Here is a 15,021-nt window from a genome sequence, read left to right as displayed (position 1 = left end):
GGCTAGAACTGCCCAACGCACCAGTCTGGCCCTTGGCGGTAATAGCCGCGGGGGGAGCTATCAGGTCGACGGATTTGATACGTCCATACTCTTATCATCAGGTAATCTAGTGGTCTAGACTACCTGCCCTGGCTTTAAAGCACTACACTAAGTTTCTAGCGATTAGTTACCGTTGCGGGTGGCCAAGTGCTGTGGGAAACATAACTGGCCCACGTGCTGCCCTGGGCCTAGCTTATGATCTTGGTCTCATTTCGGCCGGTCTACGGGATACCATAAGAGCCATGGGCCTACCGAGATGCAAGGGCCAGTTGGAGCGACTTAGACTGTGTGCCGATGTTCTGCGATGTGGCGGAATATCGCACGTAATCGTGCGAAAGGTCAAGAGCCGGCTCAGTAGATCGGCACAGGTAAGAGGGTAGAGGTACGGACGAAACGAAGACCGCGGACGTGGACATACGGAGTTTGGCTGGCCTAACGCGTTCCTGCCGGTGCTAGAGTACATAGAGTAGTGACTAGTGGTGGCTGGCCGGTGAAATCTGCAATCTATTCCTGTCTACATTCTATGTTGCAAGTTCTCGCCGAATCTTTTGGGTTTCTCGAACTTCAGATGGAAGAAGACAAAACCAGCAAGAGCTTAGCTTTGTACCTAAGATACAAGATTGCAGAAATGAAACTGGTGAGTGGGACGAAGGACGACAGTTCTTTAGGCCACACCGAGTGTTGTTCTGATCCGAAGCGTCTGAGACAATACCCTGTGTTGTAATTGGGTGGGAAATTATGTCAGCAGTCCATGAGACATTCATTTTCAGCTTCCGCCAATGTCCAGGGTCCATAAAGCTGCCGAAGGTCGCTGATATTCTTGGGTCAGCAGCCTCCCTTCCACCGGTATGGGCGTCGCTACCCTACTAATCCGTCTCCTCACAGTCATGTAGGGCTTGGAGAAGTCGCTTCCAAATATGCAGCTTTTTCATGTATGCCGTGGAATGTCAGGCGATTGGCACGATGATCCAGGATAGAGTTAGGGCACTTCCGAATCCGGATGATGGATTCGGCGTCGTACGTACGATTCATCAATTGGCGCCCAACGGAAACGGGTTTAGTATCGTTTAAATGCGGCGCTACGAGTCGACCTGTCTCAGCTAATCGTTCTCGGGCATTCACCCTCTTGTTTCGCTGCCTTTTATATTTGCAGGCGCCCACTTTCTGACTGTTTACCAACGATGTGTTCGGCAATGTGACGATGGATGATGGCTCACTTCCCGACCCCGAAGGCGGTAACAATCATAGTATGTCAGGTCCCTAGTCTCAAGAATCTGCATTCGCGCTGACTGTTCGCCTCAATCCAGACCACATCATGGGTGACGATCCTGACCGCCGGCGCAGTAATAGCTGCGTCGCTCTATCTTCGTATCAAGATTCAAGGGAGAAGGCTACACGTTAGCGACTACTTCCTGTGCCTCGCTTGGTGTTCCGCAGTTGCAAATGCAGCTTTCGATATTCAGTTTACAGTGATGGGCGCTTTGCATCAAAATATCAAAATCAACCTCGACGGTTACGATGCCAGTGATTACGATACCGAATTAGTCACCAGGGTAAGACTTCTTCTCACGAAGGTATGATTAATAGCTGACGAATGTTTTCTGGAAGTTGTTTTGGGCAAGCAGCATCCCATTCTTTACCACTTTTTATCTATGCAAAGGAGCCCTTCTCGCCGTTTACGTCCAGATATTTCCCGTGTTTATGTACTATCGACGCATGCTTCTCTGGGTGGCAATTGTATACTGTGGGCTTGCGTACGTTGCTAGCATCATACTTCTCTTCACAGTATGTTTGCCTCTGAGCAAGAATTGGTGGGTACTTGTTCTTTATAATGCATTCTGTGAGCACATTGCTGACCCTCAACGATCTGTCAGGTCTATGACCGATAAAGTTGTTGGCACAGAGAATGTCATGTGCTCAGCTTCTTCGCCCGCAATTGTATTCCAAGTCGGTTGGGCGCTGCACTTTTTTGCAGATATTTTGAGTACGCATCCCCCGTTCTACCTACTCCTTCAATGTTCGTGAGAAAGCAGCAACTGACTTTCTGAGAAGTATTCTCCCTCCCCTGGCTAATCATCCCCGACTTGAAAATCAGGAAGACGCTCAAAATTGGCGTTTACTGTACATTTGGCCTCGGCATTATCAACATGACATTTTCTCTTGTCAGATTCGTCACCATTCAGACTGCACCTGTCGAAGCATTGCCTTTTGGCTTAGTTGGTGAGTTTTCCAAATGGCTTCTACATCCGTACTTGAACTCGTTGTTGACAGTTGATATTAAAAGAATTGTGGAGCGAACTTGATGTCAACATCGGGCTGCTGGTAGCCAGCCTACCGTCCCTGAGACCATATTTCCGATCTAGTCGAGGAGCAGGCTATTCGGACAAATCAAACGGGTACAATTACAAGTCAACCATCAAAACACCAATGCATATTACGCGAATGAGCAGATTCGATATCGTTATTCCTCCGAACTTCAACCAGCCTACTGATCTGGAGAATGTTGCAGGGAGTTCATCCACAACGAAATCACAAAAGTCTGATATAGAAGTCGAGGAATGAAGATTTTGCGAACGGAGAAGAGAAAAATACCCCACTGCAACGAACATACTCGGGCCCAAGGCGAAGCAAGAGCCGCTGGCCGGCTGTTGGGTACGGAGCAGTCATCTACAACTCATGTTGTATGTACCAACTAATGTAAACTGTGAGAACGACTAGTGATGAAACTTTGAATTCTCTAGACATATTAATAATGTGTAATTCTTCAAGTACAAAAAAATACTACAGAAAGAGGTGTGCCTGATTTTATCTGTTTTTTTTTCTTGCTCAAACTGGCAGAGCGAGTTTTATTTAGAATCAACTTGGACCATTGTGCTGGTCACTTAACATGGCTTGCTCTTCACAATTCTACAATAGCAATAGTCTTTTTGTACAGCAACGCTACCGACTGATAGTACTCTTTACACATCAACAGAATGACCCACACGCTAATTCGAGCCTCAACAGCGAACAAGTGTTACTCATACTGACAGTTCTCATTTGAAAGATACAGGGCCTGTTCCATGGCTTAATCGACCCTCTGATATATTCCAACTTGGAATTTGAGTATCCACGCTAGTTGAAAGCATGGAGTCTACGTGTTTTTAATAACAAGTGCCATAATCCTAATCGACATCGCCAATTTTTAAGGTTAGTCTTGGTTGTGTACAATCACTTCTTTTTGTGCAACCCCCTACTGATGGCTATGGTCAGATACCGTGACTCTCCCTCATGGCGGTTCACTTGTTGAACGCATGGATCTACACTCCTTGCGCGCGACCAATATAGACTCCTTTGACTTGTCCGAGATCCAATCATTGTCTATAAGATCTCAATTTAAAATCACTAGCTCTTTCATGAGTCGTTTCATGATCTCTTCCGGTTTATCCTCCTTCCCCAGCAGCTGTGCGGCATTAGCAGTTGCATTCTGTTGAACCTGTTTATTGAAATGATGATTAAGGCCATAAAAAGAATCAGCAGGGAATTACAACAGTGGCTCGAACATCCCTGATTCAAAGCAAGAAAAATTGTGACTGGAACTGTTTCCCAACGTCCTCTCTGAGCAGTTTGCGACGCTCACCAAGACGCCTCTTTGTTGCGATTGAGAAAGGTCTCATGATTGCTTATACCTCAACAAAGTAGTTTTGGCAGCACCTCCGCGGCATCCTTCAGCTGTCACAAATTCAATGGCATCTAGGGAGAACACAAACACTTCCACTTTTGGGTTTATTTGATGATTAGGGTTGTGCTCACGGAATAAAAGGGGCATGGAAACACCAGACAGCGTAGTTACTAACTGCATCACACAACTGTTTCCATTCCACCCACTAAGCAATAGGTCTAACTTATCTAATGTGCCACGAGGACTTCAGCAACATGGACTAGTGTGGCTGCCAACATATCGAAGGATGTCTAAAAGACAACCGACAGTAAGTTTGAGCTTTTGCTCCAACCGACATGAGCACCGGCATTGCCGATGACAGACTGATCGGCCTGTCTGCAAGATGCGGGAAAAATGCGGAAGAACGGCATGGGAAAGCGAAGAAGGGTAAAGGGCCATGAGATGTGGGATTTCATCCAACCTTACAGAGCATCTTGTGCAATGTCGGATTCGCACGACGCGGGCTGTCCATGTGGTGCCGGAAGTGGAATACTGCTCATAAAAAAGGCTGGACGGTCTGAATACGGCATCACCATAATAATATCACGACTCATGTTTGATATCCACACTTGTCTAGACTCTTGGCTAGCTCTTATCCTTTTGGGTTAGGCTGGACGGTTAAATGAAACTGTGAAACTTTAAGGCTCCTAGCCAGCCAAAGACACATTTCAATCCTGCAATCAAGCATACGATGTGGGCGTAACAACCTTGAGGTGATGTCCCTTGTAGATTAAGGTGGGATCAAAGTAGTAAGCCAAAGCGCCGAAGAAAACGGGCCGCAGCTTAGTTTTTATCTGGGAACCAGCCCACACAACCTCTCTGACCTGGGTTCGGCATCGTGCATCCGCCGGCTCCACCATCATTGACGAGTAATAGGGCGGGATTTCCCCATGAAGTCGTACAAATAGCTTCAAAAGGTATTTATCCCTTGCTGCATGGTTGGTTTCTGATTAAGATGTGAGAGGCGCTAGTTTTATGAAGTGGCACCCGAGAAGCTTTCGGGTAGAGATGAAAATAATTAATTCCAATGATGTGAGTAAGTTTCCTTTACAAGCTTTCGCACACCATCCCTTGTCGTCAACCTGTTCTTTGCGACCTTCTTCAATGGGTTTTCTATCCGATTTCCATTTCTATCAAACGAGTATGAAGTCTCGATATAAATATGTAGAGTTATCTTCCAATATCACATTCGATGTTGCTCCTTACTCATCTCCCTATTGCTCAGCTCATAGGGTTCCTTCTTAAAATGCACAGCCTTATTTCCATCGGCATGGCACTTGCCGTCATGATTCAGGTCACAAGTGCTACCACTAGTGCTATTGCCTCCTGGTATGGAGGTAACTTGGACGGGGGTAACTGTGCATTCACTGGGTACACTTTGCCGTCCGGCGTCCTGGGGACTGCCCTGTCATACACCAACTACAACGGTAACTGTGGCACATGTCTTAACGTTAAAGGGCCCAATGGTAACACCATCAAGGTCATGGTAAGTACGCCAAGAACAAGTTTGGAATAACGGCTCTAATAGGGGGCCGAGGTTGTCGACAAATGCCCCGAGGGATGTGCAGCCGGCCAACTCGATCTATTCCCTGATGCTTTCGCAAAGCTTGACAATCCAGACAAGGGTCTGATCAACATTCAGTGGGAACAAGTTTCGTGCGGCATCACATCACCCCTAATTCTCCGCAACAAAGTGGGAACCTCAAAGTGGTGGTGAGTATCTCTATACGGCTCTGTCTTCGGCCAGCTCTAGTCACTCGATCTTATTAACACAACTTCCAGGTTCTCCATGCAAGTCATGAACCATAACTACCCTGTCACCAATTTCGAAGTCAGTATCGACGGGGGCAAGACTTGGCAGCCCACCATCCGCCAGGACTACAATTACTGGCAGAAGAGCAGTGGTGATGGTTTCAACGTAGACACCATGACCGTCCGGATCACCTGTTCCAATGGTAATCAGGTGGTTGTGAATAACATCGGAACCAAGGGAGAGGCTCAATTCACCGCTTCTGGAAACTGCTGAAGAGACATGGACATCATCATACCTCAATGCCAGGAGCTTGATATATCTTCAATCTCATAGAGAACTAGATTTTTGTGCATATTAATCAATTGGATATATATAATTGGGCATGTACATGATTTGGAAAGCTGAAAGAAACATAGCAAGATTACTGCGCACCTCACACTATCCTTTCCATGCAATATGGGTGCGGTATACGCCTAGTTTTCTCACAGCGTATTTGGTATTCTGGAGGATGCTTGCTTCATGACTTCAATATCGGTACAATATGGTTCTGCTACATATAAACTAACTTCGCTCCAGCTAGAACATCAGATGCCCAAATTTGTTCACTCAATGATCCAAGGTCACAGACCTGAGACACCTTGATCAGTCACGCTTATCTCTAGATATATCAAGGTAAAGGGCTTATGCACTCGTGATGGCTGTGCGGTCCTACTACATGACCCAATCAGATTGCGTAACTTAGATGAGTCTGAACCAGCTGTTCTGCATATCTGAACACATGCCTCCGGGTCTAGACTCTATATGTAAAACTTTTTCAAAGCCGGCCAGCCACCCAGATATCATGCCATTTTATTTCGTTCGTATTTTTACTTGAAGACTCTCAAGAATCCATCAGATATCTTAGACCGAGGCCAGCTCTCCATTCTTTTTGTTGCTTGTGTCGAGGTTCTTCAACATCTCGCGACATTCAGGGTGATACATTCGGACAACACAATCTTTGCCTGTACAAGTGGTGATGAACATGAGCTCGCTCTAGTAATCAGAAGGACTCTGAGAGAAGATAGCAAAACTAGTACTTACGGCAATCGATGAACTTAGGAAACGTGACGACGAAGGGGATGATCCAGGCAATGCACTCCTTAGTGCACTTATCCCAGCACGCGTGAGGAACTTTGTCAGGTCTATCTGCCTTGCCTGCAGCTGCCATGAGGGCAACTATGAGAATAGAAGTGAGGGCGTTGAGGTGCATGGTTGCTTTTTTTGGTAAAAGAAAGTAGCTTGTCGGATATTATGTGATTGTGTACGAAAAACACGATGGGGAGATAGACGAGCAGATTGCTGGAAGTCTTGAGGGTTTGGGGTCTCTAAATACTTTTCTCACCATAAGGCTTGTGGACTATTAAGTCTAGTCCCTGGGCTTCTCTCTTGGGTTACCCAACAGACATGTGATCATCAAGTACTTATCACCATGCACACTTTGACTGCAGTGGAGAAGTCTCAACTGTTGGTTCATAGACGAACCCCACAGCAAATGCCTGGAACTCGTGCAAGTCGGAGGAAATTGAGTTTTATTTCACGGTAGTCATCCCCACTTGTGAAGCCTTTGGAGCAAGTGCGAAGATTTGAGGCTTAAAAAGCTTGCGAACTGTCAACTTTGGACCTCCCCACGACAGATAGTGGCATTGGCGTTGCGAGTGATTTACCTGAGGTTGTAGTCGATTTTCCATCTGTTTTCAGCTCAATCCAGCATGAAAATATAAATTGAGATACCATCCCAAGCGTCTTTTCCACGAACAGCTCAGAAATCCTATCCACCAATACGCAATCTAGTCCAGCAATCAAAAGAGAACTTTGAGATTCCAGCCACCAGCTGCCCCTCTGGCAACTGCAAAAGCGCAAAATGCCAAGATGTACAACCCTCCGGAGAATAAAATAAGCCCATAGTAGGCGCCACCACACCATTGTAGAATGGCACCGGCAAACGGCACACCAGCAAGTGCGGCAAAGCTGGACATAAAAAACGCCGTGCCACTCCTCTTGCCATAGTCCTCCGTTCTGCATACCTGTCCCACGCATACGGGTGTCAAGCTGATGGCAGCGCCTGACCAAAAGCCAAACAGGACCGCAAAGGCTGTTGTGGCAGCTTCTCCTCCATTTGCTGTCAGCCAAAGCGCAAGAATAAACGTTGAGCATACCAGCGCGGTAATGCACATGACGTTGAAACACCCAAAACGATCCGCAACGTAACCCGGAAGGCAGCGGCCTGGGATTGCGCCAACGTTGAGAAGAGCGTTCAAAAGTAACGCCCGTTGCAGGTCAATGCCCTCGTGGATAGCGTAGGAGCATATGTATGTGTAAGGGATGAACACGGCGAACTCTACCAGGAACACAGCCAAGGTGGTGAGTCCAAAATTTACCTCTTTCAAAGCTTTCAGATCAACGGCGCTGCCGCCCTTCGTGTTCGGAGGTAGCCTTTTCCGCAAAAGTGAACAGGCTACTACGGATGCAGCAGCGCATATGAAGCCCACGGTCCTAATTGCCCATGGGAACCCTACCTTCGGGGCCATATATAGAATGATCAGAGGGAATATAACGCCACCAACACCTCCAGCCGTGCACGCTATTCCGGTCGCTAGAGCGCGGCGCTGGCGGAACCAATGGCCAATAGATGCGATGCTCGGGTTGAAAAGGAGCGAAGCTGACATGCCACCAAGAAAACCGAATGTGAGCAAGAACTGATAAAACTCTGGCCACAGTCATTGTCAACATGCTGTCATCAGGGTAGTGGGGAACGAAGAAAACTACCTTTGCAAAGGCTCATCAACATGACAGACGCCACAATACCGATACACCCAGGTATGACCAAAAGCCTCACATCGTGAGCATCGAAGAGAGGGCCTGACCTCTGCGGGTTAGCCAGGCTTCCCAACACAGGCTTCGAATACTTGATGTTCTCACTTACCGACTTGTGCGCCACAAAAGTACAGGAAGAAAGCATAGGTGCTAAACACCCAGCCGATTGTCGATTCAGTGAGATCATGAAGCTCGTTCTCCGAGACCCAGGCCTGAAGGACGGCCAAGGTGTTGAGGAGCCCCATACATGGGATCATGGCGCACCATGCCCCCACTACAACAAGCCATGCATCGTGGCCGCCCTCCGGGTAGAACTCTGACTCTTGGGCTAAGTCTACCGCTATCCAGCATCCTTTAGCAACCTTGAATCCCGTAATACCGCCATCGTCAAAATCGAGCCGAATGCTAAGTGACATACCTTCCGTGGGTTGCGCTTCTTCAAGCGAGCGTGTCGTTTGGGTTTCGTAGACAGGCATGTTGATTGAGGGCAATGCATTGAATGAATCAGAAAATTCTAACAGGCAGTCGGCTTGAAGCCGACTTTTATCATCCTGTTTCGTGGGCAAACGCCTGAGGCCTATACATCTCAGGTTTTCATGAGATACTTGAGTGATTAGACAGCTGCACTTCACGTCCAATCATTGTATGTCGCTCTTACCAAATTGCCCACTTTGTGTTTGTGCCCCGGAACTTGAAGAAGCCCCAGATAAATACACCAGCGCAGATGTGGAGCTAAGTGATGTCGGGAAGACCAATGCCGGAATGGCCTGGTCTCCACCGCCTGCGCGTTGTTGTTCTGTGCTTACAAATACTCATGTGACGAAGGTTCAGCCATTCAACGGCCCCAACCTTGACGCGAGAGTAAGTCTGGCTCAGACAGTGTTTTGATCGAATTGCCGGTGAAAATACGAGGATGCAAGATTATTGCATTGACCCTGTATGACTTGCTCAGTGTCTAGAGTATACACTCGACACTGGCAACTGATCGAAGTTTTCTTGAACCCATGCCATGTGAGAGCGAAGGTGCGGCGGTAATAAATAGTAAGGGAGACTGTTGTTATGCAAGGAGTTTAGGCTAGCCATGAGCATGGAAGAGGCGGCAGTCTAACTCACCGTGTTCTATTTCTCTGCAGAGCTCACAATCTTGCGGATGGTGCTTTTTTCATTGGGTCAACAGGCAAAAATGCACCCACAAACTGCCTATACGCGTGAGGTGAGGTGACAGCAAATAACATGAGCGAGTGCATGGTAGGAACCGTTTTTCAAAAGTCATCATATGATTCATGAGAAGTAACCGGTGTCCTACGTTATCTTAACTACTGTAAAACATTGTTCGATATTGAAAGTTCTTCGCTTGCTTCGAGTACTCTCCTGGATGCTGTCTTGTCCATGAACACTGAGTACTTTCACTCAGTTAAGATCGACTTGTGTGACATCGATTGCTGCGAGTCAAATGGTGATGTGAGTTGAGAAATGGCGCACCCCGCCTAGATGTTTCTTTAGTGGGCCGAGGGTCTGCGAGTGATAATAACGTCCCCTTCAGTGATCGGCTCCTGCCCTGCGCGATTCTCCCGTAGCTCCGGCGGGGTAGCAATGGTTGGCTAAACGATGACCGAGACCTCCTCTGTCCAGTCTATTTGAGCGTTGCACACTCTAGAATGTCAGCACCCTGAATACAGATCGTCCATACATCCCGGACTGCATGATGCACTACTGCCTGATCATGCAAAGACAGAGTGGTTGACACAAGCCATTGTGAGCCCCATAGTCCACAACTGCTCACACGTGTGTTTTCATGTACCCATCGAGTATTTAGCCAATCTTCAACTTGACTTGACCAAAGGGAGGTGAACCATAAACGCCTACGAATAGCTTAACCTACCTTTGCTCGTCTTACTACTTGTGCCTTGTGTTGTCTGCTTGCTTCACTATTTCCATCGTTCTGCTTCACCGCGTCACTTCGCGACTTTGCCGTAAGATACACCCGGCATCCTTACGCAGTCCATCTTGTCTGACAGATCCGAAACGGCTGCCGGGAAGATTGTGTAAGTCAGTGGTAATTAACGTTTTCGTGCAAGAACCTGGTGCTGCGTTCTTGCCTCTTGCCGTGAGCATAAAAATGAGTAAATTCAAGAAGATGCTAACGGCTAAGTGAGAGTAAGCTAAAGACATTCGAGTTAACAGGTTAATCATAAATCGCGTTGACCTACGAGGGCGTGTTAAAGCGAAGGGAATATACACCAACGTACTAGCCAAAGTGGATCTAATTAGTTGTCTATAATGATAGACGTATAGCTGAGATGGATTTGGTCACCTAAATCAGTTGCTTTCTTATCTGACCCCTTGCTGAAGGATGATGCCAGCAAGTGGACAACAAACTGACTACAATGGAGCTGTGTACGATATTTTCGCTTCAAAATAAATTGTATCCCAGCGTTATTCGCCTCTCGAAACAAAGCCTTTTTTGATGATCGCCAAGAACCTTTGTAAAATATCAACTCTAAAGCTCAGTAGATACGGGAGCTGACTCGCTCAGCTTTGAGGCAAGACCTCCATGGCGTGACTCAAAAGATTGGAAGACAATGCAATATATAACTCAGAGGAAAAGTAGCTACTACTCTCGGTGATCCCGAGGTGGTCAAGATGTGTGTTAGGTGGCCGATGCCATATCAAACGCACGTCTCTGCCCTCCATACTTTTACATACTTGAATGAATCGCCCATTATCTATTTATTATCTACCTGAGAGGATGTTTACAGCCAAATTGCAGTCAATCGTTCCCTTGACCACTTTCATCCAGCATGCAGCTCCCATCATTTGCCGCTGCTGGTTCCCTGGTCCTCATCGCTCTCGCCAGAAGCGTTCAGGCCTGCGACGGCTACCTGAACTGCCATTGCTACAACAGCAACGGCAAAGCCAACGATACAGCGACGCAGATAGTCTGCAACCGCTACGCCGCCAACCAGGCAAATATGACCGACGCCAACGAATGGTCTGACGGCGCCAAGTAGTGTCAACACATTGGAAAGGACGGCAAAACTCGCGGCAAATACTGGCATCCCTTTGCTTTTAGCAATTGTGACTGGCGCGATATGTGCGGTGAGGCTAGCGCAACTGATTCGGACTCGAGCTGCAGAGACACGCCGCCTCCAGGCTCCAAAAGCTATGGTACTGGTCCTATTTATGTCAGCCATAACTAGACTAGCGGGAAAATACTTATATTCACAGCGGAAGAGCATACATCATCTATCATCGACGTTGCAACTTTCATGCCATAGGGTATCTCGTGGGATACTCGCGCAATTGCCAAGTCGACATTTTTCCTGAATATAGCGGGAAGGCGATGTTGTTGCCTGGAGGTAGTTGGCAAGTCTTGGTTGCGGGTCACTAGCTGTGTGACTTATTTGTTCTTACCCAGACATATTGACTGCTGCTGTATTGTTCGTAACAGAGCTGATCACGATTGCTACGATCGCAGCATTTTGGCTCAAGTATCCAAAGAAACATCTAGGAGGGATAGCGGCACCTAGTGCAAACCCCCCAAGACCAGATCATGTTAACAAATTAGGATCTGGGCATTCACAACTGCCGGAAAGAGATCACCACATTGTTTGACTGACGTCGGCGCTTACTACTGCCAATTTGACGGATTGGGAGCTATGGGACTATGATCTTATGTCTGACCTGTGGACACTGCTGGCTTTTGATAAATTTGTTGCCTATCAACTTATTCTCACTAGCTGTCTCTTCTAATTATTTGTTGTAATTAAATATCAGCCTAGAGAATAGTGGCAATCGTGACTGGCCATGAAATCTACTCGGCCGCCCACAAAGTTTGTTCACTGAGTGTTCAGAAAGGTCGAGATTTCAGTGACACCTTCACGTCCAGTCCGACCAAAATGGTGCACAGCTGGAGAAGATAAGGTTCTCGACCACATGGTATAGGGAGTGGAGCGATGGATAGTCAAACTCTCATAACTCTTCACCCAAATATTGTCTCACCAGCTGCGTGCTTCCTACCTTGTCGCGCGAACGAAGGCTTTTCCTTTCTTTCGTTAGGGCAAGCCAGATATTGCCACTGGGTGTGCCAAGGGGTGTTGAACACCCGAAACTTGCTCCTAAGTCAGGGACATCTCTCTTGTCTGCCATTCAAACACCTTTGCCGAAACTAAAACCCAAGACATTCAAGGTGAAGAGACTGCATCTCGATTACTCCGTCAGCCGCATAATGTACCCTTTTCCTTCAGTCCGTAACTAACACTCAAGGTTAGAACACCAAATATTGTTTGTGGTTGGTCCATATCTTCGAAGAACAGAAACCTCCCACGCCTTGAACAAGATGGCAAGCTGCAAGACCAGGATCAGGATCAGGATGCCTACCGAAGCCTACCCATACTGCAGTGATGACACACATCAGCTTTCAATCAACAACCACCCTTCCGACATCATCAGGAACGACGCGAAAACTACAAGAATCCGTGTTGCGGTATCAAATACCATTCTGATTGGAATAAGTGCCGCAATTGGCTTCACGATGGTGGCCGGAACTGATGTAGCATTCCTCCTGCTATTCTACCTGGATCGGCCGATGCCTATCAACTACATGCTGGCCTGGGAGTTGTTCTTCGTCGGCACCTGGGTTCTCTCATCTTGGATTATGTACAGGCTACTCGTCTTCGTCAAATTTGCTCCATTTCGGGGGCAAAGCATAACGAGCGCCATCAGTGTTAGTCACATAGACACCAATACTTGACACTGTCCGCATTACGCCCAACACGTCGAGATAAATTCATCAGCCTCATCTTCAGCAAGTCTGACATTCTATCATATTCAACCCAAGTCTAGTTGTCGATTTCCAACAAGAAATACTTTCATGGCATGGCCAGTTCGCCCAGTTAATCATTGTTTGGCTCAGGTAAATCAATCGAGGCCCATTTAGCTCTGTTTCGCTCAATTGAGATTCTCAGAATCTCTATGCGACTAAGGAATCATGCCTTCGGGTCAGTATTGTAAGACAGATATGATTCGACAAGCGCTCTTCGACACGGCCTCTCATCAATATCATTGGCTCGAAAACCCTGCCCAACTCGAAGTCTTCCAAGAGATGGTTGCGATGTATCACGGAACGATTACTCTTAGTTGCGTAGACGTTGGTGTTTCGTCTGTCCAGTTATAGCGTTCAGTCTTCTGCAATGTCATCGTCAAGCACAGTTTCTTCCCTTCTACTAATCTTAAAAACGCGCTTTCTGAAGTAAGTTGCAAACATCCAGTGACATTATTCTCACCATGTCCGCTATGATGAAAAGCAACAGTGACGAAACTTTGATTTTGATAAAGCCGGACGGTTATTTACATTTCTGCCTATGCACAAACATTGCTTGGCTTATCTGAAGATATACAACGAACATGAAACCGTGTCAACAAAACGGGACCTGGTCTTCTTGATTTCTTTTCTCCTCCCCAAGCGATCCCTCGTGCCGCCATTTAGTAAACCGTCTTGATGGGCGTCTTGACGTGGGCAGCGAGGCTGGTGGTGCCGTTCATCTTCTGGTAGATGGCCTGGACGAAAGCCTGGGAGCTGAGGTCGGCGCCAGCGGCGCTTGTGTGGGTGTTGTCTTTGATGTACAGGGCGCCGACAGCAGAGGCGCCTAACTTGCGGTACATGTTGCTAACGGCCTGGTGGTGGTCGACGAAGGTGACGGCGGGGTTGTTGATGGTTGCGGCGGCCTTCTTCTGCATGGCGACGAAACGAGACGGGGTGCCGACCCAGGTGCCGGTGGCCCACTGGTTCTTGGGGGTCTGCGAGCTGAGGATGACGGTGGCGCCCTTGGCCGTCATGAGTTTGGCGGCCTGGATGACGTAGAAGATGTAGGTGTAGACGGTCTCGCCGGTGGTGTCGGAGATGCAGGTCTCGGTGCCCTCGCCCGGGCAGACGGAGCGGCCGTTGTCGTTGGAGCGGGGCGAGCCGACATCGTTGTGACCGAACTCGATGACGACAATGTCGCCAGCCTTGACCTCGTTGGCGACGTTCTGGAAGCGGCCCTCGTTCCAGAAGGAACGCGACGAGCGGCCGCCGATGGCCCGGTTGACGACAGCGATGTTTAGGTACTTGGCTACGTACTGGCCCCAGCCGTCCATCTGGGGATCGCTGCTCCGAGCCATGGTGCTGTCACCACAAAGGTAGAGAGTCGGTGCCCGGGCCGCAAGCTCTGCCGGCGCGGCGGTGACCTGAAGGGCGCTCAACGCCAGAGAGGCGAAAATAGGCAAGAACCTCATGATGTAGATGCAAGAGCTATCTGAAGAACTGAAATCAAGTCACAGAGATGGAAGGGGGAGACTAGGCTATCAGGAGAGGATAATTCTCACGATAGGAGGCTGAAAACGCTCTCTCCTTTATAGAAACCTAGATTTCAGTCTAGCTGTGGATGTCTGGTAATGAGCTGTCAGACAGTTTGGTTGCGGGTCCACTCCGTTCGGCCGAAACTCCAAGTTTGTATTATTCTCGACTTGCCAAGACAGCCAAACATATTGTTCCGCCAGTCGGCATACCTGCACGCAAAGCCAAGGGCAATTCAATATATTGCCGATAGCACCTTGGTTAGTCCCCAGGGCCTGCCAGCTTAACTTTACTTGAGACCACGCATCGCCCGGTTGGAATTGCAAGGGCGCGGTAAGG

The 15,021-nt window shown here is 48.0% G+C and overlaps 5 protein-coding genes across 5 annotated transcripts; 2 read left to right on the top strand and 3 right to left on the bottom strand.

The window, feature by feature from the left end:
• Positions 1-5,009: 5,009 nt before the first annotated feature.
• On the top strand, positions 5,010-5,765 carry ColSpa_03529 (expansin-YoaJ; the record flags this gene model as incomplete). Its single annotated transcript, XM_049269741.1, has 3 exons — positions 5,010-5,225; positions 5,268-5,452; positions 5,522-5,765. 3 exons carry the CDS (start codon positions 5,010-5,012, stop codon positions 5,763-5,765), a joined length of 645 nt encoding a protein of 214 aa, XP_049125698.1.
• Positions 5,766-6,392: 627 nt separating this feature from the next.
• On the bottom strand, positions 6,393-6,741 carry ColSpa_03528 (uncharacterized protein; the record flags this gene model as incomplete). Its single annotated transcript, XM_049269740.1, has 2 exons — positions 6,393-6,493; positions 6,573-6,741. The coding sequence occupies 2 exons, from the start codon at positions 6,739-6,741 to the stop codon at positions 6,393-6,395; spliced, it is 270 nt and encodes an 89-aa protein (XP_049125697.1).
• Positions 6,742-8,363: 1,622 nt separating this feature from the next.
• Positions 8,364-8,821, bottom strand: ColSpa_03527 (riboflavin transporter MCH5; the record flags this gene model as incomplete). Its single annotated transcript, XM_049269739.1, has 2 exons — positions 8,364-8,395; positions 8,455-8,821. 2 exons carry the CDS (start codon positions 8,819-8,821, stop codon positions 8,364-8,366), a joined length of 399 nt encoding a protein of 132 aa, XP_049125696.1.
• A 2,325-nt stretch (positions 8,822-11,146) lies between these two features.
• ColSpa_03526 (uncharacterized protein) lies at positions 11,147-11,356 on the top strand (the record flags this gene model as incomplete). The annotated part of the gene is made up of 1 exon (XM_049269738.1): positions 11,147-11,356. One exon carries the CDS (start codon positions 11,147-11,149, stop codon positions 11,354-11,356), a length of 210 nt encoding a protein of 69 aa, XP_049125695.1.
• A 2,473-nt stretch (positions 11,357-13,829) lies between these two features.
• On the bottom strand, positions 13,830-14,621 carry ColSpa_03525 (rhamnogalacturonan acetylesterase; the record flags this gene model as incomplete). Its single annotated transcript, XM_049269737.1, has 1 exon — positions 13,830-14,621. One exon carries the CDS (start codon positions 14,619-14,621, stop codon positions 13,830-13,832), a length of 792 nt encoding a protein of 263 aa, XP_049125694.1.
• Between the last annotated feature and the right edge of the window lie 400 nt (positions 14,622-15,021).

Source organism: Colletotrichum spaethianum (genome assembly GCF_022836535.1).
Source record: "Colletotrichum spaethianum MAFF 239500 DNA, contig07, whole genome shotgun sequence".
NCBI classification, from domain to species: Eukaryota; Fungi; Ascomycota; class Sordariomycetes; order Glomerellales; family Glomerellaceae; genus Colletotrichum; species Colletotrichum spaethianum.
This window is presented reverse-complemented; position numbering and strand designations above follow the sequence as displayed.